At 36.4% G+C, this 24,004-nt stretch overlaps 1 protein-coding gene across 1 annotated transcript; it reads left to right on the plus strand.

Moving 5' to 3' along the window:
- The first annotated feature begins 1,087 nt into the window (after positions 1-1,087).
- Positions 1,088-22,344, plus strand: GPR180 (G protein-coupled receptor 180). Its single transcript, XM_029960997.1, has 9 exons — positions 1,088-1,096; positions 1,299-1,482; positions 4,536-4,730; positions 8,190-8,370; positions 8,574-8,623; positions 12,153-12,310; positions 18,579-18,770; positions 19,124-19,201; positions 20,868-22,344. The coding sequence occupies exons 1-9, from the start codon at positions 1,088-1,090 to the stop codon at positions 21,024-21,026; spliced, it is 1,206 nt and encodes a 401-aa protein (XP_029816857.1). The 3' UTR covers positions 21,027-22,344.
- Positions 22,345-24,004: the final 1,660 nt, after the last annotated feature.

The following is a 24,004-nucleotide window of genomic DNA, read 5'->3' on the forward strand; positions in this document are numbered from 1 at the left end:
TGTTTTACAGATACCAGGAGATCACCTTATCTGAGGTTTTATTGCAGGACCACTGTCTTGCAGCTGGCTGTGAACAGCAAACCATCCCTATCTGAATCTAGTACTAGTCTGTTGACTCAAATCTAGCTCATGCCAAGGTTAGGGGGAAAGAAGATTACTCTTACAGATAAACATTCAAAGCTTGCTTAAACTTGAATGGAGTTTGTGCTCTTGCAGTACCAATTGATTTTTCTTCTACATTAAATTCTACCTTTTAATTTAGGATACCCTTATGTTAAAGAAGTCTATGGCAATATATGAAACAATTTATCAAAATAAATTTGAGGATTGTAGAATTACTCAGGCAAGATAAATTGTGCCAAATGAGCTAGTTCTAAAATGAGTGAAATATTTCTGTGTGTCTAGGTGCAGCCTATAGTGACAGGAGAAGGAGTGGTGGTTTCAAACTGAAAGAGAGTAGGTTTAGATTAGACATTAGGGAAAAAATCTTTACTGTGAGGGTGGTGAGGCACTGGAACAGGTTGTCCAGAGAAGTTGTGGATGCCCCATCCCTGAAATGTTTAAGGCCAGATTGCATGAGGCTTTGAGCAACCTCGTCTAGTGGAAAGTGTCCCTGTCCGTGGCAGGGGAAATGGAAACTAAATCATCTTTTAAGTCCCTTCTAACCTAGACCATTCTGCCATTCTGTGATTCTGTATGTAGATTGACACATTAGAGAACACTTTTGAAGTTTGATTTTCTTTGTATCAATTTGACATCTGTCATCTCTGCAATTAAGTATTTTAGCTCTAATCCATCCATAACATGAAAGTCCATTTACATAAGTTCTTCTGGTATTTCTCTTAAGCTCTCTTAAGAGCTACCCCACGATGCTTGTAATCATGCCACAAAGGTCATAAAATACTAGACTTTGAACCAATTATTGAGGCTACTGAAACACTGTCTTTAACCTGAGAAAATAAAATTTGGGGTGGGAGGAAGGAAAAAAGAAAAAGGTATCTGGAAGTCTGTTTAAAAAAAAAAAAAGAGGGGGAAGGGGAGGCAAAGCAAGGCTTTTGTAGCAGAGAAGGTTAATGACATTTGGGTTATGTTGAAGGTTTGTTTAAGTACCATCACAGGGAATCATGCATGCGGTGTTTTGTTAATGAGATGTATAGAAATTGTTCCTGAAAGTCCATAAATACTTTTATTAGGAAGTAGTGGTAAAAATTTAAGAAATTATGTGAAGCTGTAGTGTGGCTACTTATAAAAAATCTATGCCACACTGTTTGCTTGTAACTGACATCAAGGCAGAGTAGTTGATTTTATTTTTTCAATATCAAGGTGATCATGCTGTTCTGTGTGTCAGAATCAAGAATGTGGCAGTAGCTGTGACAAAAGCAGCTAGACTCCACCTCTTTCAAGCACAGGAATGGCAGAAGCTGCAGAACAATATCCAGGATCACAGCTGTACAGGGAAGTTCTCTAAAGCTCAGCTGACAAGTAAGTTGCTACATTTTTCCCCCTATAAATTAAATTACTGGTCTATTTAGAACCCTGTTGAGTTATCTATGTGTTTAGAATATTAATTTCAGTGAATTTTTGCATCAACTAGGACTTTGGCCTTCTGCAATTAAAAAATACTACAAGGAAATAAAATTGCTTTGTTTGCATCACTTCAGAAGACTTTGTTTTCAAGCTGTGATTTAGTATACTGCTGGAAAATTAAATCCTCAACAAATAATGAATTTAATGCAAACAGCCAAACTTTATGACCAGTTCTAACCTCATGCTCTCACTTGTTCGCAACTCAGAAAGGGTACACGTTTGGCTGAAGTTTTCATTTAGTCATTCAGTACAGAGATTTTTCTTTAACTGTGCTGGGATTAAAAGTCCGTCTTTTTGGTTTTTTAATCTCAAATTTTCTCTTAAAAAAGATTGTCGTGAGTATATGAAAGAATTTACAGAGAAGACCATTTTCCTATGAAACTGAAGAACTTGAGAATCTAAATGTTTGGGACAATCAAATATATTGTTTGAATTGTAACTTTTATTGCAGTGGACTGAAAAAAAAACTAGAGGCAAACTGCTGGAATCTGCTGCAGTTACCCCTAAACTTCTGAAGTGAATGCTTGTAAGGTGGGAGTATGTATCCCAAGTACAAAGTAAAAGGGTAATTTTGTACCTGCAAACCTTCTCTTAAACTACCTCATAATAAGTTTTTCTTTTCTGCAAAAATTAATCTGCATTATATTGCCTTCCTTTATAACTTGCCTCTATTATAACTCAATGTTCTTTCACCCCTTAATTTTGTAATTTAATATTCATCACTGAATCTCACATTCAAATGATTTTAATATTTCAGCTGAGAATTATACCAGTATACAATATGTAGATTGTCCTTTTGTCTCTCATTTACAAAGGAGCATTTCTGATTTGTCAGGAGGCTTCTGTTCTCCAGTTTCATGGAAATGGCATTTTCAAAGCTGAGAAAACAAAAATAAAATTATATTTTCATGATAGCACAAACCTGTCACACTTTGATGTATAAAACATGTTAGAAAATTTTTAATACAGTATCAAAGATGAGCTAATCAGGATACAGCCTAACGAGTACCCACCTAAATGTGAAAGAACAATAAAACACTGAAGCATTAAGTTATGTAACTAGAAGACAAACAGACTGAAATAATAACTTTTGCACTATTTGTTAATCGTAATAGTACCAAACTTAATTAAAGCATAAATATTCCTCTAAGAAATTAAATTAATATTAGAAGCTTCATTCAAATATGTCTTAAGTGACTGCAGCTTCTCTTTTAAATACGTTTCCTCTGTGCAGCCAGAATCCCTAGAGTAACAGATTGATCTCCTATAACATTGTCATAGTGAAATCTTATACAGATGTCACTTCTAAGGATGTAGTTTCCTTACACTTGACGAGAGCTGCACAGAAATGCTGCTAAAATAACTAGCAGTTGGTCCATCATTCCTCACTGTCCCAGCAGTGCACTCGCTGTTTTCTGCTGTATTTAAGGAGTTGTATGACCACAGGGTGAGTTGGATCTGTTTGCTGAAGTTGGGCAAAATCGATTACATATTTGTTTTATCTTACTTCATTTCCTCTGAGTTAGCTTGTAGATTTGATGGAAAACTGATTAAACACGCTCTGTGTGATCCTTAGTCTCGACGCAAGTAACACGGTGTCAGAACTCAGCTGAGAGCTGAAATGGAAAGTAAAACCACTCCTGTCAGCCACTGTTTGCCTTTCATTTGAATTAAGCACCACATGAAATCCTGGTTTGTGTGTTGTCCAAGCTTGTACTTCATGATAATTATTGCAAAGAAACAAATAGAATGATTCTTTCTGGATTCTAGTGTTGATCAGTTCATACCTTCAGGAAACAGAAAATAACTTCTTGTAGTTGAAACAGGTTTATTTGAATTACATAAATGTTTTTCACAGGTAGGCTTCAAATTAGAAATTAGTTCTAAATTTTGTCTACAAAATATTTAGGGAAAATGAGCTTGTTAGAGGATTGTTTTGTATGTATGTTTGTGGCTTTTTCATTTAGAAAAACCTTTCATAAAAAAAACTTGGTTTGTAGGGTTTTTGATGAAATTTTTCTCTTTCTTCATCCCTAGCCATTGTTATCCTAAATTATTAAGGTGAATTCATCTACAGTCCAGCCATGATATTGTTATTTCTCCTACAGAGATGACTTTCATTTATGGTTTTGCTGATTAGCACTCCAGTTCGCTAATCAGTGTAACAGTACTTACAATTCATGCAGTTTCACCCAAACATAAAGAACCACAGGTTTCATCTGCATCAAGAGTTTGTTTCAGAAAGATTGTGCTTCCTTAACTGTTGCTCTTAGGAAAAATGGTGGCAAGACCAGTGAGCAGATGAAACATTAGTCTGTTACACAGTTACTTTTAAATGTAATCTGATTGAAATACACAGTTTTATTTGGCAATGGTTTCATCCCTTAACTGTCAATTGAAATTTAGTATATTACAATTTGGGGAAGGTGCTGTGAAATATGCTACCTTGCACCTTTAAAACATGCATGCTGTTGTTTACAGAGCTCACATGCAGGTGTTTCTATCCGGTGCTCTAAAATCTCTTTGAAAACAGAGTAGAGTAAATTTCACAAAGGTACGTTTCATGCTGCAGAAGTATCTGTTGGGCAGTACAGAATAGCTAATCCTATCACTACTGTTCTGGAGGGTGTAAATGTGCTAAGCATAGGAGACACAGTTTGCAGTTACTGACTTCTGGCAGAAGAGAGCCCTCCCAGCAAAGGTAAAAGCTGAGAGGTGGAATGCGGTATGTACCCTCACCAACTCTTGCCTGCACCTGTTTGAAACAAAAGATGAAATTGGAGGTCTGGTCTCTGGTGTTATGGCTAGCTTTCAAGATTGTTTTCTATTGTATGTAGTTTACATTGTACATGATGTTGTGGATTTAAGTTTTATCTTCATTCAAAGATGAGTCTTATAAAAGCAAACTAATCAAGTATGTACTTTTGTTTCTTTGTTTTCTTCCAAAGTGACTGTGAACCACACAGAGCAAAATCTGACAGTGTCCCAGATTCCTTATCCGGAAACATGGTATGTGTTTTATGTAGACAAGTTTACCTGCGAGGAGAATTATTCTGAATCCGAGGATATTCAGTTTGAAATGATCTTACTAAACCCAGATGCAGAAGGGAATCCATTAGATCACTTTAGCGCAGGGGAATCGGGTAAGATTTTTTTTCTTAAAATTAGATTTGTAAGTTAAGGATCTGATCACTCAAATCAGTACTTACTATGCTTGGAAGAGTATGGGGAATGGATAGCAGAGTCTCTTATATTTCATATTCTGCATTCTTGTGGAGAGTAAACTTCATTTTCTATCAGTACAGAAAAATCCTTTCTTTTCTCGAGACTGACTTTCCAAAACTTACCTAAATGGAAGTATGTACGCACGAGGAAAGTTAGTGTTAACATCTTTGCTGGTCGGTATTTTTACCATCTCGAAATTCTAATCTTCCACTTCAATGTGAATTTAATCCCTGATTTTAATGAATTAATGTAATAGCTGTATGAAACTTGATTCTGTGCAACACGAGTACATGCACGATAAAACATTTTGCCAGTACAATCCCAGTTCAGTGTTTAGATTTTCCTGTCTTAGTCACAGGCTGTAGATTAGATTTGTCACTCCTGATTTTGTTTTATTTAAGAAATGCAATTTTATATCTTTACATGTCCACAGAAAAATTACTTGAAGTGACTTGAGACAGCAGATAAAGATAAAATTTTATGCTTTGGATAATCCACCCTAATGCTTTGTTGCAGTGTGTAGCATCACTGCTTTGGGAGGCCTCATCAATGTGTCACTGACCTGGGTCTGTTGTGAGAGAAAGGCCCTATAGGCTTAGTCTGCCTTCTTATACAGATAGAACCTACATACCCAGAATGAGCCTAATTGCTATGCTCAGAATCAGATGCCCTGCTGTCATTTGTGGTCTCAAGAGGATATAGAGGGAACAAAAGGGAGCTCCCTTTTTGAAAGGAAGAAAATATTCATGGAAACATTTAGCAGAATCTGTAAGAAAGTAGCACATTAATCATCTGTTTTTCAAGGCTTATAATTGGCTTAACCTCTGTCTTTAATTTCTTATTCTATAAACCTAGCTGGCAGTTTTAATTTTATGAATTTGGTGTTCAGAAGTGAATTCTAAGTTAATTTAATTTTTCTCAAAAAGCAGTAATAGCATTCTTTTGTTAAATCAAGGGGAAAAGCAGCAATAAGACATCATGTGGCACTTTAAAGTGGTGTACAGACCTTCTAGAGAGGCATCTGAGCTCTGTACTAATTTTGTAAGAAGACTGAGCACTTGGAAGCAGAACTCTAAACAGCTTACACTCTGAGGTGTGTAAATTTGCTGGATGCAAAGATCTAACAAGTAGGTAGCAAGGTGAACTGCATATACCATGTCTTCCACATTTGCAGAAGAACACCTCTATTTATTTGGAATTAAAACCTGCATCATTGCCATGAATCCTCAAGTTACGTGCATGTCTGCTTTCAAAGAACTGAGGAGAATTTCATCTCTCTCTCATTTTTAATTTTTTTTGTGCATCTTTGAGAAATAATCTTTGTCATTTTTCCATAGAAACTTAGAACATGAGGGTATCAGAGAGAAGATCCAATTTCATTTCTTGCTTCTTTCATGCAGGCAACTGAAAACTACATAGTTAAATATGGTTTTAGTTAGGTCATCCTTCACTTTAGTTACTTTAATCTGTGGCCTGACAAAGGAGATCTGAAAATTAAATGGACTGTAAGGAAAGCATAGGAAAGAACTTAAGATTGTCACCTTGTGGTTAAGATGTTTGCCTTGAGAGATGAGGAGGCCTGACTTCTGATCCCTGGCAAACAATCTTTTATCATTTTATACGATAGGGTTTTTGTTACGTATGATGTGGTATTGGTGTAATCTGGGATTTCTAAAGGCAGCTGAACAGGTAGACAGCATTCTGAAGATCTTTGAAGTTAGGGAATTTTAAATTAAGGTATATATGTTTTATTTTCTCTGTCAATTCTAGGTTCATTGAAAGTCAGGAAACTTAGAGAAGACAAATTGAAAATTACGCTTCTGTATTTTTTATAGTTGGTTTTCAATGCTGTTTTCTCCTAACTCCTTTTGGTCTCAAGCCAATAATCCACACTCTGTCTGTGGTTGGAAGAAGCTTTCTATCATAAATGTTTAGTGTTTATTAAAAGCTAGTTGATTTTCCTAGAGAGTTTTCCATGTGTACTCACTCATCATGGTGAGAAACAACTTTTCCTTCTGAATCCTTGCTAACTTCAGTGGGTGTCTTCTGAAGCAGAAATATAAAGAGCGAAAGAAAGAAAAAGTGATTTGATCTAAACCACATATTTTTGTCATTCATAAATCATGCTTTTTTATTGGTGTACAAGAGAAGCAGAGTGGCCCTGAATTTTTTTAAGAGTCTTTATGAAGTTGTGTTCTTTCCTCCCGTTTCACTGTATGTGTGTCCAAAATGTTTCATTTTAGCCATAGAAATTATTGTGCAAGCAACTATTTAGAACTCATCCAGTTCTAATGTGTTTCAGCTTAGATATTGAAATATGTATACATTATATTAAATGTATACATATATATGTATGTATATACATTATATTGAAATGTGTATACACATATACAAATGTGTATACATTATATGTGTATTGCTCTTCCCAATCTCTGGGTGAAACTGGTTGAAAGTTTTTAGCAGACTTATTTTGCTGCTGGAGAAAAAAACATTTTTTGGAATCTGATTCTGTGGGCACCACTAGGTTTCAGGGAAGGTTGGAAAAGGAAAACAGAAGTTTTCTGTGAGGAATGTTTATTTACCTGGTTTTGCCTGTAGCTCACTGGCTTTGATCCTTTGGGAGCTCATGATGGGTTGCAAAGCTTATGGACAATAAAAAAGATTTCCAGGATCCAGGTCTTAAGGGAAGCATTTTACCAGGCTACTGCTAGATTGAAAATTAGAGGAGTTCGATTTTATAAATAATCTAAAAAATTTGGGAATTTTTTTTAGATTAATGCAAAAAAATTCTCGCTAAGGACTAGTTATTGTTTTCTATTATACGAGTTATTTTTCTTTATCTAAAACTTTTGAGGCTTAGTCAGCTGTGCTTCTTGAACTACTTTATGCAGAGGAAGAGTGACACCCAGTGGTTAAAAAGATTAAATAGAAGTCTGTTCTGGGTTTCCTTTATCTCAGATTGTGCCTTTACAAATGGAAACAAACAAAAGAGCTAAAATTGAGTCCTTTAATAAGTGTGTTTCTGACTGTTTAAATGGGCTACAATTATCTTCTGTGTATCAAGAAACTGTATTCCACTTTATCCTATTTCCGTAATTGCTGCAAGCCTTTCCTACGCTCCGAAAAGGTATTGTTGAATAAAAAACACTTTGTCAGATTAAACAATAATCAGCTCTCTGTAAAAAAGACACCGACTGTCTTGGATAAAATTGACTAGGGTTTAGACGTTTTAACTGTACTGCCGCTTTTGGATGATAGTTACTAAGTATTATCCAATGATTATATATATAAAAAACCTATCTATTTTGGTTCAGTTGTTTTCTGCTAGTATAAATGTTTCTTTAGAAAAACTAAGCTGTATTTCTTCTTTTTCACAGGATTACATGAATTCTTTTTCCTGCTTGTCCTAGCATACTTCATAACTGCTTGCATATATGCACAATCCCTATGGCAGACAATTAAGAAGCGTGGACCTATGCATGCTGTGTTAAAGGTGTTGACAATTGCATTACTGTTGCAGGCTGGTTCGGCTTTTGCCAACTACCTGCATTTTTCAAGGTATTGTTGCTTATTTTTGCTTTCAGTCTTAGACTTGAAGAACAATGTGTTGTAAAGATCAGTACATGGTCTTGCCTGTGATGATTGTGACAAAACATAAGACTGACCTTTGAACTGCATCATTGCCTAAATGTACTTTTAAGAGAAAACATGCATTTAAGACACATTCACTTAAAAATGCAATCTTTTTATTCTTTTATCAGTTATTCTAAAGATGGGATAGGAGCTCCTTTTATGGGAAGTCTGGCAGAATGTGAGTATGCTTGTCTACTGTTTCTTGCATATTCCTACACATGAATCTGCGTAATACATTAGCAAATGCTGTTATTGGACTGTATTATGATCTTGGACCATATCAGTGGATTTCTAATATAAAATACTAAAAATTGCTTTGCTCTTCCAAAAGAAAAAACTTTGGTTTTTAGATGTTTACAGTAACTGAATTTGAAGTTGTACAATTGGGATGTTTAGGATTTTTCAAAGGATTTTCTTATCTCAAGATTCCTTCATACAAACACTTCATACATACATGCCTGTCATGAGTAAATGTTTCAGTACATGGAAGGGTTTTATGGAGTTTGCATGATTTAGAGAGGCAAACTGTTTAGGAAACTTAGTCAAATTTTATCGAGTGTGTCATTTCACTAACAAATTAACAATTATTGTAATGAAAAAGTGTTTTACAGCATGAACTACATGATTAGCATGATGCAAAAAACACTTGTGTAAAGATTTGGTGCTAAAAAAGCATTTTTCTTCACTGTATAGATATTCTGAGACCTCACTGGAACTAAATTCCTATAATATCCCTTTCCAAAATGCACTAACTTATTCCTGTTGGATTCTTCAGTATTAAATATTGTTGTTGGGTAGTTTGACGTTTTTTCCTGTAGCTCACACTTGAAGCATTGGGGATTCTTTCTAAGCAAATGCATTACCTTTTGATTGATTTGAAGCACCCAAAGAAAGTAATACTTTGATCGTGAGATAGTGTTGGCAAGTAACAGCCTATATGGAAAAATATTTCCCTTTGTAGAGTTCATTCAGAAGGCTGCAGTTGGAATTAACAGCCTCTTGATGGCACTTGGTACCACAGTAACTACCTCTTTCTTGTTTTAACCATTTGAGTTAGCAGCTCCTTGCAGCCTCTCCAGCAACTGTATTAATAAACTTTGCCTCTCATCTCATGAAATGAAATTAAATGGAGAATATGGAGGTAGGGATAATTCCTCCCCAGTGTTAACTATCCAACCAGAACTTCAGAGAAGATTAGATGATCTAACAGAGATGTTAGATTTTCTGTGTATGTGTTGTAGTCAAGAGCCCATTTTTATTTGGATAAAGCAAAGATTATAATGAACGAAACAATATTTTTGAATCAATAGCTGAATTTCTAAAATTCAGTTAAGAAAGTTTTCCTTTCCTACTGTCTTTAAGGTTTGTAGTTTCCAAAACAGTAAAAGGGCAGAAGTGATAGAAAGGGGGAAAGCTTCAGTGGCAGTTACAATTCAGAAGAATAGCTGATGGGAAGTAGTATAGTTTGAAGGTGCTACCATGTTTCCTGTATCACAACAGAAATCAGAGTTAAAAATAAATGTTAAAATTTCTATTAAGTGCAGCGGAGCCAGAGTGGCTTTTTAAAAGCCTGTTCAGATACTATTCTTTTCCTAATATGATTTAGTCTTTACCGTGTATGATCCTCAGCCTAATTTATTGCCTAAGCAAATCACATAAATGACAGAAATAATGCTGGCATTCAGAAGCATTGCAAATAGTGGTCTTCTTTTGGTAAGAATGAAATGTGAAAAGTCAAAGACTATTATTATGCCTGTTGAATAGCCAAAAGAGATTGATTGTGATGAAATTGGACAGTTATGGAATCAGCTCAATAACATATGACTTTACACTGACACTGGATATCATGGGATTATTGTAATTTTTTAATTTTTTTTCATCCTTGTTACTTTCGAGCAAGGTGTATGAGGTGTCAAAGATTAAAGCTGATACTGAATTTTTGTCTTACACAATTTTGGCTGTGAATCCACTTGAATTGTTGCCACACTGAAGCAGAGCAATATATATATTCAAGATGCGATTGAAAGATGATGTCGGGCTATAACTTATAGGGCAGGTTATCTTAAGGAGTGACAGAAAATAAAATGCTTCCTAGTACATCCAGATTTGTTCAGTCATTTCTCTAGTTTGGATTTGTGACACTGGTTTGGCTTATCTTGGGTTCACGTAACAATTCTTTTTCTAGTGAGAGAGAAAATAACCATGATGATTTTACCCAAATCAGTGCTCGTTAATTTTATTAAAGAATGATCAAATTTGTATTTACTAGAAGCTCTTGATACATCTTAAACAGCAAAGGTGACTGAATACATTAAGAAGCATTTAAGCATATAAACTGTGAGAATACCAAACATATCCAGGAATTACATGTTGAAGTCTGTTTTATATCCGTATCTTGCTAGTATTGCTGAATGTCAGGGAAATATTGCAGCTGATCTTCATTGTATCCCTTGTATCCATATTAATCTCTGTACAGTGGCAGCATTTTCTGTGCTGGTATTTTTAGTAAATGTGGAAGTACATTTATCTTTTTTAGTACAGTCCAGTTGTATAAAAATAGAACTATGCTTTTTTTGTGACAGAAATACTACTCTTGTACCTGCTAGTCTAAGTGAAAATTACAAATAAGGAACAAATTCAATTGAACTAAAATATTAATTAAACAAAACAGAAAGCATCGTTGTGTGTAGAGCCCCATCTCTAGTTTCTGAACTGAATTTACAATTTACATAGTGTAAGAATCAATAATTTTTGTATGTCTATTCTGTGCCAGTAAAATGAGTCAGATCCCAACACCAGCTTGTAAATGGTTTGATAAGTTTCGATCAAAAACTAAAGCTAACAATCACCCAGAAAGAAATCTTTAGGTTTTTCTACTGTCGATAGTACTACAGTGAGGCTAACAACTGAAGGCTTTAATATATTCTAGCTTGAAGTTTTCTTTATTCAGATACAGTTTCATACAGCTTCAAACACAGGTTTGAGACACTGATTAAGAATGTAACTTTGGGAACAATTAACACATACTCCATAAACAGAGGTAAAAATGGACATAGCAAAATGAAGCAAAGATGCTTTGCATTTAATAAAATGAAATACAGGCAAGTTGTTGCTCTAAATGAAGTTTGTGTTAGGGCTTTTCATTATATTTTCCCCTTTAAGTGTTTCAGAGTGGAATTTGTCCTAAATATTTGTGCTTTCTTTTGCAAGTTACTACATCCTTAAGACAAAGTACAATTAAAGTACAATGAAACTATCTGATTTTTGAACAGAAGATCTTCAGAGCAAGGAAAGGAGTTCATTTCATCATGTTTCATATTTGCAGTATGATTAACATACATATGATTTTAGTTCTTTAGCATTTATAAGTCTGTTTATGTAGATGGACTCCTGAGCCCAGACTACTTTGACACAGGAGTGGGATTTGGAAGGTTGTGGCACTGTGCCCATCTTCTTGCAGAACTGCAGCATAACTGGAGGAAGGCTGATAGTGATCTGTTTGGTAACTGGAAACTCCACAAAAATCCACATTTTGTGGCAAAACAGCCACAGCTAGTCAAACTATCATCAAAATTATGACTAAAGGCGATACAGAGGCGTAAGCGTCCATCCTTCGTTTGTGTGTACACAGAAAGTTCCTCTTTGCTCTAGGAAAAAGAACTTTATTTTTATTGTGACTCTATTCATTTTTCTTTTGTTTTCAATAGTGTGTGACATAGTCTCACAGATACAAATGCTGTATTTATTATTGAGTCTATGTATGGGTTGGACAATAGGCAGAATGAAGAAATCTCATGGCAGACCTCTTCAGTGGGATTCCAGTCCAACGTCTACTGGCATTGCTGTAGTAGTTGTTGTTACACAGGTTTGTATTTTGTATTCATTCTTATACTGAAATATACAGCTGCTATTAAGTATGACAGAACTGTGAACCAAATAATTTCAATATTTTAATTCTATGAAGGAGGGAGTATCAAGACTGGAAAAAAGCCCACAGCATAATGTGCACCCAGTACGTCTAATAGGTAACACCACCTTCTCTTTACTTTAGCAATTTAAGGTGTAGCTCCACAGTATGTTTTTGTTCAGCAGTAAAACCACTTAAGAAGTTCCCACAGGTTTCCAAGCTGCTGTTTGTGCCAATTGTTTGTAGCATTATACTGTGAACCAGATCAGTGGAATGATCTAGACTAGGAAAAAAGAAAAAAGATATTTCAGCGCAGTCATTTTACTGATCTGATGTGTAATGTGGTCCTATAAATAGTTGTAATCAGTACAACTGAGGCATTGTGAACTGTATTATGGGGGGTGACAACCAGCAGCATGAGCAGAAAGACAAGGAAAGCTGATGTAAGAAAGCCTTTCTGTCACCAAAAAAATGAAAATCCTCAGTGCTTTCCTTTTGGAACCACTGAAATAGAATGTCTAATGGTCCTTTCAATCAATATAAGGGAAATCTTGAAAGGTTCATGAGCAGGATTGGTCTTGCAAATATACAAATGGTCTGACACATAATTTCATTCAAATATTTTCCATTAGTATAAATTAGAAAGTCAAGTAAACCAGTAACTTAAAAGTAAATTATAATGGAGATTTCAACCCTGGTGGTGCCTTTTGTAAACAAATTTTTTTAAATCACATCATAAAGACAGGAGAATCTGAAAACCATTGAGAAAGAGAAGAGCAGGGAGAAACTGGAGACGGTAATGAGGAAGAGATTATACTGAAGATTTTGTGCCATTTGGGTAGTATCTGTAATTAGTGTGGCTTCCAAACTAAATCAGTGGACTGCTAAAACATTAAGAGTAGCTGGGAGCTGACATTTCGTGCTAATTAAGAATATAAACCAAAGGCTATTAAGGTCAATGGGACTGTTGGAATTTAAAGATAGGTTCATTCCACCTTACTTTGACACCCATCTAGCACCAGAAATTTTACATACTGGTAGTAAAGGAGACTTCTAAAGTATTTAATTTTATTAATGCCTCTGCACTTGTGCTTGCATATGGGTGTGTTAGTACTCTGCCACTTGAGACTGGAAAGTTTTTGTTGTTGTTCCCTGTTACTAGACATAGAAAGGACACTCAGTATAATCAGCTTAATCTTTTTTTGTTTGTTACTTATGGTAAAAATTGGGGCAGATATCATACATATATGCTGTTTCCCCCAAGACTGACCCATTACACATTTGTGTTGACTCTTGGAGCAGCACTGGAGCATTAGCACAAAGTTGGCTATCTTACTTTTCACCATAAGGCATAGCTCTACCACATCTCCTCCTGGTAACATTGGGAATGTCAGGTTTGGCAGGAGTTTTGTAGGAACAGAGTATGGATATCGGAATATGTCACTGCCTGTGTGGTTTTGCACCCCTATCTCAGTGTCCACTGTCTCTAGCAAAAGTTCCCTGACACGAAGAGTATCCCTGTCCCTTCTGGATAGGATATTTTCCATCTCATGGTTCAGTACATGTAAAATACACCTTCTGGCAGACTTGTTCTCCTTAATACAAAGAGAAGCTGTTGAGCTCAGGGGAGCAGGATTTAGACTATCACCTCTATCAAAGGTGGTGATCTTTAGACTTCAGTCTCTGGATTAATCAGTTGTTCACTGGTCTATCTAGATTGACACAAGAGTTTGGCCTGCTGTAATCAATCAATGGGCACTTTTAATGACTAAAAACCTAGAATAACCTCTTTCCTGTTCTGATCTTTCCCAGAGATTCTTATGGGAGAGCCATCTTCCTCCTATGCCAGAGTTTGGAGAGACTTATGTGGATAATCAGAGATGTTCTGAGGACTTGTTGTGAACGCTGCTGGAAACCATGTGCATTACCTTAATGCAGCAGATAGAGATTTCACCGTGTTAGTTTTATTGATGTTCTACTGTACCTGTCCTCATCTCATCTTCAGGGAAGTCAAGCAAGTGGACAGCCTGGGAAAACATGTTATTCTTCAGCCTAACTGCAGTTTTGACTGGCAAACTGTCTGATCCTATTTGCCTGCTACTAGTTCAAATTACTCAGCCAAATTTCAGGATTTTTTCTCCTCTTTGTACTGATGCTATGAATTTTTAATTTTTATTCTTTCAGAAGCACTAGTAATTTCCCAGGCTATGTTTACAGGCTACCATCAGTGTGGGGTGGACACAACCTCCTAGTAGCGAATCTGTTGTGCTCTTTGCGGCTGCAAGGAAGGAGGGACAAGTCTGCCACTCAGCATCTCCCTTTGCCTTAACTTGTTCTTTATTTCAGCTGCAGAACACAAGATTCCCAGGCTGCTGTGCATTCATTCATTAAAGATTTCACTCTGCTGCTGGGGCACAAACCTTGTTCAGAGCTTCACTGATGGCAGGCCCTTCATGTCACATAGGTCTGAGTAGTTTCAGCTTTCAGGGCTGATCAGAGAGGAGGCAATGATTCTAGAAAGGTAGCTGATTGCTCTGAACCTGACCAGAATGACAGAGAACCTTACTGCGTTAGATGCCACGTTTTAGGTACACCCTAAAGGTGTGCTCAGAATGAGCTCTACCTCTGATCTTAGCTCTAAATTTTTTTTTTATTGTACTGGCATTGCATGGCATCAGATACCTGAGTACTAAGTATGGTTAAAAACAGCTAGTTAATCCACTTTGCTTTGCTGCTAGTTTTAATCTCCATTTTGCTTCCCCCTTGCCTCTGAACGATGATCTGTCCCATGAGAACCTGCCTTTGCTGGAGATTGATATGTTATCTTGGCTTGTCATACAGTCAGTGTTGGCGTAGCAAAAGGAAGGAGGAGTTCTACCATAATTGTTTCCTCATGACAAAAAGGAAGAGTGTCTGGTTCTTCGTCATATGGATGTGGAGGTTCAGCTTGTATATCTGGAAAATCAGGATGATGTCCATGGCCATCACTCTTCTAGTATTCGAAGAGGAAGGTCAATACTGGACAGTGATTGGTGTCCACTGTGAACCAAGATAGGTCAGGAGTATGTGCAGGTGAAGTCAGGCATTCTGAATAGTGTATTATATAAACAAGGAGATGATCATTCTCTTTTACCTTATGAGGAAGCAGTTGTGACTTTAATGTCAGATGTAGCTGGTGTGAGTCAGCTCTTTAGCTACCTGTCTCATCCAGTTCTTTTGTCTACAGCCTAAGCACAGTTGTTCTTCTGGATAACAATTAGAATTTTGCCCCCTGATTTCTTCTCAGAGCTCAAACACAGTTCTACTCACTGCCAACAAAAAATATGTCTCTGATACCTACTTCAGCAGGTTGGTGTCTGGGTGTTTTTCAGCTTGTTCCCAATATTGCAGCTGAGTTGACAGTTACCTTGCTGTGATCAAGGTGAGGGACTTCAGGGCTTATTGACCTTAATTTCTTAACTAAATTTCAATTATTTTTTTTTAATTTTCTCAACTAGAGAGATTTTTACTTCAGGATCGCGCTAGTGTACAAAAGCCCTTCCTTCATTGAGAACAGACTGCCTAATCCATTTTTACCTAGAAACACTCCATAGCACAGATTTCTCTTTTATAGGATCCTGGCAAGTGAGAATAGTCCTGGCTCATAGTAAGAGCAATGACAGATTCATGTTGTCCATGTTTACACTCTGTTGCACTGACAGTTCCATCTCTACCTCTAATGCCTCTGCCTTCTGCCTATTTTGGATTAATCTAATGAAGCTGAAGGAAACTGGACTTCTGTGATCTTACAATGCTGTCACCATACACAGCCTTTGATCAACTGATGTTGTGCTGTTTACACTCTTTAAAGGACTAGTCCAGAGCATACCCTGCTGTCAGACACTATTTTCCTATGAGGATTTGGGCTTTGTTCTCATAATTCCTTTACTCCAGCTCTTTGTCATCTTCTCATGAAAGTGGCTTCCTTCATTGCTGTTACTATTGGTGTATATTAAGGAAAATTTAGACCTTTGTGAGCTCTGGTTTTTAAGGTTAGGTAGATCCCAGGGATAGCTTAAAGTTTCTTCTTAGAGCAGTATCACAGTTCCGTCTCCATCAGCCAATATGATTTCCCCCCAGATGCTTACTTGAGTCAGGAAGATTCTATACGTAGGTTGAGGGGGTTTTTATTTTCTTAAGCAGAATAAGTACAGTCCAGGGAAGTTAAATACTTGGCAGTTCTCAAGTGTAAATATCAAAAGGCAAAATGCTTACAAGACTGCAGTGATTCTGTAACTGGTAGAACTCTTGTTTGTTGTCTGAACATGTTCTAACTGGACTGTAATAACTTCTGTGATAGGAATTCATCAATTTCATGCCAAAACTAGTGCTATAGACACAATGTTAGCAGACACTGCTGTATCTCAGGGATTGGGGAGCAATGTAGTCTTGTTTCAGTCTTAATCCTTGACAGAATTCTCAGTTAAGTAATTTGATCATTTGAAGATGTTTGCTTGAAGTTACTCTATTTTGAGCATTATGGTGGGAAGATTTGAAGCCTATTGGTCAGATTGTTTGCTAGTAATCAGCTGTGTTGAAGATGTGCACACTTTACATCTGTCCCTCTTCCATCCTTCTTCTATTTTTCATCCAGGTAGTTGAGGAGTGACTGAAACAACAGCAGCTGTGCTTGCTGTGTCATGGCCTAGGTAAGGGAGGGGGAAAGCATGAGAGTACCTCTGAGGATATTCTAAGCGATAATTATTCTAATACTGACTGATGAGGCTCAAGGACATCCACTTTTGAAAGGCACAGGTGGATTACACACTTTTTAAAAATTTAATATCAGTAACCTTTTTGTCTTTATGTAGTTAATGTAGTGAGAAAACCTTTGAATGTGTTGAGAAAGGAATCTGACTAATTTATGTTTCTAAATTGAGCCATACAATGTCTGCTTCTGAAGGCCTTGAGAGCTACTTCACTCATAAATCAAATTTGCCTACCTTTCTTCAGAAAGCCTGCTTTATTAGGCACCTGAAGCCTCAGTGCAAGTTAGATGTGTGCAGTAGGTGGACTGGATTCCAGTGTATATTCAAGTTTTAAAATGCCATTCAGCTGCTACATAATGCTGTGAGAGTCTAAACTTTATGTGTATTCTAATTTATAATGTTAGCATTCCTAAAATCTTTAAAAGGTGTTCTTCAGCAAGACATCTTTTTTAATGCAAGTAGGCGCCTGCCTTCTTCCAACTAAGATTCAGAAACTAGGCACTTGTTAGTCTGTTTTTCCTTGGAGAATATCAATATTCTTTCTCAGAGTGCTCCTACAAAATTGGATTCTGCAGTAAATGGATACAACACTGGGAGTTAAGGAGGATTACTATCTTTTGTGTAGTTATCTTTTGGCTAGAGTGTTGTCCAGATGGTAGAACAGCGTTTGGAACCTGTGACACTTCCTTTCCTAGACCCTAACAGGTTTCTGAGCCAGTTGCTTGCAGAGCCAGGCTCGCTCACAGTTTCTGACCTAGCTGATGTTGAATTCTTTTCTCCACAATGGCACAGCTTCAATAGAAGGGGTGGAGAGTGGCCCACCCAAGAACAGCCTATAGCCTGGCAGTTGCGGCACTCTCCAAGGAGGTGGGAGATGTGAATTGGATATCCTTTAGGCAAAGAAAGGAATTGTGGGAGATCCAAGTTCAACCTGGGTGAATGCTTGAGCCTTTAGGCTATTGTATAAAAGGGGCAGCAGCACCACCCTCTTACTTCCCCATCTTTGAAAAGAAAAGTGAATCCTGTTAGGATTTTGAAAGAAAAGGCGTAGTCGCCTGCCTTTGAAACAAGCTTTACAGGTTGTGGATCACAAGTGGAAGGAGACACCTCCCTGTAGCTCTGTGAAATCATTTCAGTGGTCTTCCTGCAGAGTAGGCCGAGTGTTTAACGAGGTGATTATTCCAGATCTTCTAAGGTGCCACATTGCTTCTATCCAAATTACAGGAAACTTTAACTTGTCGAACTTTCTAAAAGTTACAGAATTCAAGAAGTGAGACTGTTCCTGCCAGTTACAGCTGGAGTAATAGGTTATGCCAAAAAGCAGTTCAGGCTGGGGAGTTTTTTTGGTGTGTAGCATGGCCGTCTCTAACAAGCAGAGTGGAGCATGACCAGATAACTTAATCTGTGATGGGAAGGTTATTTAAAATTTAGTGTAACCTTGTTTACTCTAAGTTTACTTTGCTGTCATTCTTTTCCAGAGCTTTTTGTTAATTTGGGAGCAGTTTGAAGATACAAATCACCACAGCTACCACTCGCACCATGGTTTAGCAAGCGGACTGCTTATTGGCCTCAGAGTTTGTCTGGCTTTGTCACTGGCTGCTGGTCTTTACCAGATTATCACAGTGGAGAGAAGCACGCTGAAAAGGGAGTTCTACATCACCTTTGCCAAAGTACGGGTTACATCAGGGAAACTGATCCCTTCTTCTATAAATATAATTGTGGCATGCAGTTGACTGAAGCACTAAACTCTTTTCCTCCATAAGACAGTTAATGTTCAAGTGTCTGATTTGATTACATTGCACTCTGTCATCATAGTCTGAGTAGTCATTTTAACTTGACAAGGAGTATAGAGCTTTCTGAAACAGAAATCCCACCTTTCATTGTGTGGTTTTCATTCTGTTGATTGAAAATTAAACAATGGGTTCATAAAATAGAAATGTAAATGTAGTTCCTGTAACTGTCATCTCTTTCTTCTAAACTGGCATGTAGTCATTTTACAACTTATACTCATCTTCTTTTTCAGGCCTGCATTCTCTGGTTTTTGTGCCACCCATGTCTTGCAACCATTGCTGTAATATTCAGAGAATATCAAAGAGAAAAGGTATGTACAGGCAAGATAAAAGAGATGGAATTTGAATACTAGTTGTTCTTCATGTTTAGTGTTTGTTAGCAAACTCATGCTCTTAGGCTGTTAATCTTATGACCCCAAAGCAACTTGAAAAGTCTTAGTCACACAACTCTCATTGATGCTAATATGAGTCATATTTTACAAAGGCATACAGGGTTCGAATCATCTAAGGGTAATCATTTCTAGGTTAAGGGAGGGAAAAGGGGAGATTATTAAGTCAAAGGAAAATGTGGAGGGGGTGTTTTGTTTTATTGTTTGCTTGTTTACTTTTAATTAAAAACACCTTGAGGATTCTTTTTACAAAGGTAGTAGAAAGATAAATCAGAGGATTTTTTTTTTGTTTGTTTTTGCTTTTTAGTCTTCCTCCTGTAAAAGCTTTATGTGGCTAAATAGGTCAGGGAACCTGTAGCTGAACTGCATTCTTTAGATCAAGAAGTCTATGTAAATATGTTATTTGGTTTATAAGCTCTAAACAGTTAAAAACAAAGGTAGACTCTCTGAGTTTCTCAGTTGCTTAAACATATTGAGAATTAGGGAACTACATGTGTGGAGCTTGCCATGTTCAGATGAAGTGCACTGCTATTCTCAGGTGATTGACTACCTCATTCCAGGGTAGGGTTTGCTTCTTTTCTTTATGCTTATAACCATCTGTGCATTTGTATGCAAATATATTCAGAAATTGAGCTTTTATTTGTGTAAAGGATATGTAAGGGAAAGAAAAAGGTTCCACCAAAAATATGTAGTAAATTAAATACTACATTTAATTTTTTAAAAAAAAACTATGCAGAAAAAAATTACTCCTCTAAAGTTACTAATGAAGAGACTTTTTGTTGTTGCTTGATGAAAACCTCCTGAGGACAGGAGGACGATCTCTAGAGGTAGGATCAGGAAATGAATGTTTTTGCACTATTTTGAGCTTACTGAAGGGAGAATACAATTGCTCTGCTCTTGCATTTGAGCAAGTTTAACAATCGTGTGCAGCTGCAGTTCCTGCACTATGATAATTTAGCCGTGTTTGCTTCTTTAAACGCACTTCAATACAATACACAAATGCACAATCAATAAATACTCTAATTACTTAATAAAAACATGTATTTTAAAAGACTCTCTCTACATAAACTGAAGACTTTTTTTTCCCTCAGAAACATTAATGCATTTAATAAATACTGCCGTGCACTGCTTTTACTGATGAAGAGACTTGAACTGAATAGAGGTCTGGCTAAGTGAGATTGATAAATCACTATCCTCAAAGCTCCATGATTGTGCTAGTACAAAGTGTTTTCAGGCTTTCTTGGCGGTTTTTTCCCCACTCTGTTTGTTGTAAGAATAGAATATCTAAACATCACCTCTGCTTGTGAAACTGCATGGGTGGTGAATTGCAAGTCTGAAATTCCCCAGAACAGAGACTGCCAGAAGGGTTATGTGACTTGCCCAGGGCTATCTGCTGATTTAAAAACACCCAGGTGTGAGAGTCTGAATTCTGCACTTGAGGTACATGTTCAAATCTTTTGTAACTGCAGCAGTATTAAAATGTCTAAAGTTAAACACTCACACAGTATGCTGATAGAAATTTATTGTGCGTTCTTTGGTGAGAGTTTTTTTTTTCACCTTTTCTTTTTCTCTCTTTTTTTGTCTCTAGATTATTACCATAGGTGTTATCCTCTGTCAGTGCATCTCCATGGTTATCCTCTACAGACTTTTTCTATCTCATAGTCTATATTGGGAGGTATCTTCACTGTCATCAGTGACATTGCCACTAACAGTATCCTCCGGACATAAAAATCGACATCACTTCTGAGATGTTTAGGAAGAATACGTTATGTTATAAATGTGCAATAATGACTTAAGTATACAGGTATTTTTGTCACATGTGTGTGATACATTGGTTTCACTGGAAAACTGAGTGATAATATCAGACCTTTAGTCTGACAAGGTTGCTAGGTTAATCTATTAAAAGTGTTGGGGAGTGTAAAAATCTGTAATTTTAATAGTTTTATAAATACTGTTTATTGGTAACGTCTGGTGCTGAGCTGTATCACAGAAGAGTACCATGAATCTTTTCCATTCACAGACACCAAAAACGCCCATACTTTGTATCAATACTAGGTTTGAAGGTCTTACAAAATGCAGTTCTTAAAACATCTACATGCTCAAACAAGTTTGAAATAGGCCGGTTGTGAAATTGGTGTGATGCATAACGATGAGTACAAGGGGTTTTTTATTTTCATGCTTTAGAGAAAATGCATTTTATGTATCAGTATAAAAGATGGGGAAACAAAAGAGGGAGAATCCTCTAGAAAACACATGTAAAATGTTCACAACTGACTGCAAGAAACTTTATTATTGGTGTAAAAGAAAAGCCTTTTTTGCAACTAATGTTCATACTGGTTAAAATTCTAATGGGAATATAAATAGGGTTTATATCTGCCTCTTTTTTTTTTAAATCAATGTAACTAAAAATTTCATCCAGTAATGCAGGTTTAAACAGTTTTTGAGGCTTAGAAGACATAGCAACATAAAGGTAATTAAAACAGCAGGCTTGCATCTTTTAAAGAAAAAAAAAAAGGCAAAGAAAATGGAATGGGTGATGTGGTACTAGAATTTTAATCCTGATATAATTCATTTCTGTTACATTGAGGATTCAATCATAATTAAGCCATATACACAGATTAAATTAACAGAAGCATTTCAAATAAATGTTGGTTTCAGTCATCAACTACCCATGAATTCCTGCCCAAGGATACTTAATCAGGATTAAATTTTCTATGAATAATTGAAAAACAAAATACTCACTGGATTTGTTATAATCCATGTTGGCACTGGGTTCTAAGTAGTTGCCATCTTCCATCCATTGTAATAAAGCCATACTACTTTGTGATGCCCTAGCATTCAGAAAGCCAGTGTAAATATATACTTTATTGAAGTGCCTATTTATTGAGTATGATTAAATCATGCTGACATTTTTTTCTTCATAATAAGAACATACCTATTGCCATTGTGAGTGAATTCTTTTTTTCTATTTAGTTAATATTTGTCAAATTTTAGACTTCATACATGTGTATTTCTTCACCAAATGGATTTTATTTTCTAGTAAATGAGTATTTGCTTTTTCTTAATGGTGTGTATTTAATTATGTCTCTGTGAAAACACAGGTTCTAGCTTTAAAATAGCCCTAACTTTTCCATTCATGTTTGCCTTAGTTGTGAGCATAGTTGAAACATAAGTCTGTTCCATTTTAGTTTAGAGGGAAAACTAGACATTTGCCTTTGACTAAGGCAAAATGGCAACATGACAAAGTTGCTCATTAAATCATCTCCTTTCTTATTGTTTGTAATTCAGATCAAGAATGGCAGGTTGAGGCTGGAAAAGATGAGATATTATGATTTCACACAATCTTCAGAATGATTAAAAGATTAATTATTACATTCCTCTGATAACCACACAAAAATATTATTGGTTAAAACTTCAGTCTTTATTTCCCTGCTTATCTCTGTACTTTTCATCTTCTCAAGAAAAAAGCATCCTGTTTTTGATAAGTCTCCAGTAATGCAAGTAGAAGAGTTCTATCTGTCTTCATGTATAAGACTTGAAATTCACACATAAAATAGAATTTTCTGATAGACAGAAGTACTACTTTACAGTTTGTGATCCATCATGATAAAAGTTTTAATCTATGCAGAAAAACCTCTGTGTGACTTTCAGAAGAGGCACTCCATTTGTTTTATTCTCCAGAAGTACTTTCTTACTTCCTGTAGTTCCTCTGGCTTCAGTTAGTCAGTATTATGAAACCATTTACCTTAATTTCTCCTTATAAATATACCCTACAACAATTCATAATTAATTAGTGTAAGTAAGAAACATAAGGTGTTGTCTCTTAAATCTTGCTCAGATTGCCCCATAAGTCAACAGGTAACATTAGCTTCTTAGTTTGGCATTGAATTCAGTTATTTGAAAATAAATTTTAATTTTGCTATTACTGTAACTAGGAATTAAGTATCACTTTCTCGTGGTAAGTGGTACAAAGGACATGCATTTCTGCCCAGATCTATTAGCAGTCTTTAAAAACCAACACTCACCAACCTTATGTTGTTAAATAACTATTGTGTACTGTAGCAGTACATCATCATGACTGCAGTGATATTCAAGACATCAGTTAATTCAGTGGGGAGAGTCTTCAAGTATGACTAGTGACAAACTTACAGGTACATACTTACCTGTACTCTAGATTGTAGCTTACTGCCTCTGGATCATGCCAGAAGAGTGGTTCAGGTATGTGAAAGCCTCTCTCTTCTTTCTAGCTTGCATCTCCTGTGAGACCAGCTGATAAGACCATGGTGTTTTTGTGCTTATCCACGCTGTTACCCATTCTGTCAATTTGGTTTCATCTTGAAAAAAAGCTTCCAGCCATCTTTCAGTTTTCTTCAATCCACACATCCTGACTTGAAAGCTTTTCTTCTAAAATGTGCTTTCTGTCACAAAAAAAAAAAAAGAAAAAAAAGAAGTCAAATTAAAAAAAAAAAAAAAAAAAAAAAAAAAAAAAAATACGTTTTCTGTCACAAACTGGGGCTTTTTGGTACACCTGTGTCAGCTCTGTGTTAGGTGACAGCAGTGGACAGAAGCACTCTTCTGGTACAGCTGTAGCCCCACTGTGTACGTGGTGCAGGTTTGGGCCCACTGAAAGCTGCTGCACACCTGGGGAATTCTCAGGGAGAGCTACACCAGCTCCAGGCTCCCTGCCGCCTTACCACTACAAGAGGCTGGAGCAGGTCCCTCTGA

Source organism: Manacus vitellinus, unplaced genomic scaffold (assembly GCF_001715985.3).
Source record: "Manacus vitellinus isolate BGI_N305 unplaced genomic scaffold, ASM171598v3 scaffold_2_pilon, whole genome shotgun sequence".
NCBI lineage: Eukaryota > Metazoa > Chordata > Aves > Passeriformes > Pipridae > Manacus > Manacus vitellinus.

Bases quoted from the DNA above. Each gene is read 5' to 3' on its own strand.
- GPR180 (XM_029960997.1), top strand. The intron at 4,731-8,189 runs GTAAGATTTTTT...TCTTTTTCACAG, and splicing joins CTTTAGCGCAGGGGAATCGG to GATTACATGAATTCTTTTTC. The intron at 8,624-12,152 runs GTGAGTATGCTT...TGTTTTCAATAG, and splicing joins TATGGGAAGTCTGGCAGAAT to TGTGTGACATAGTCTCACAG.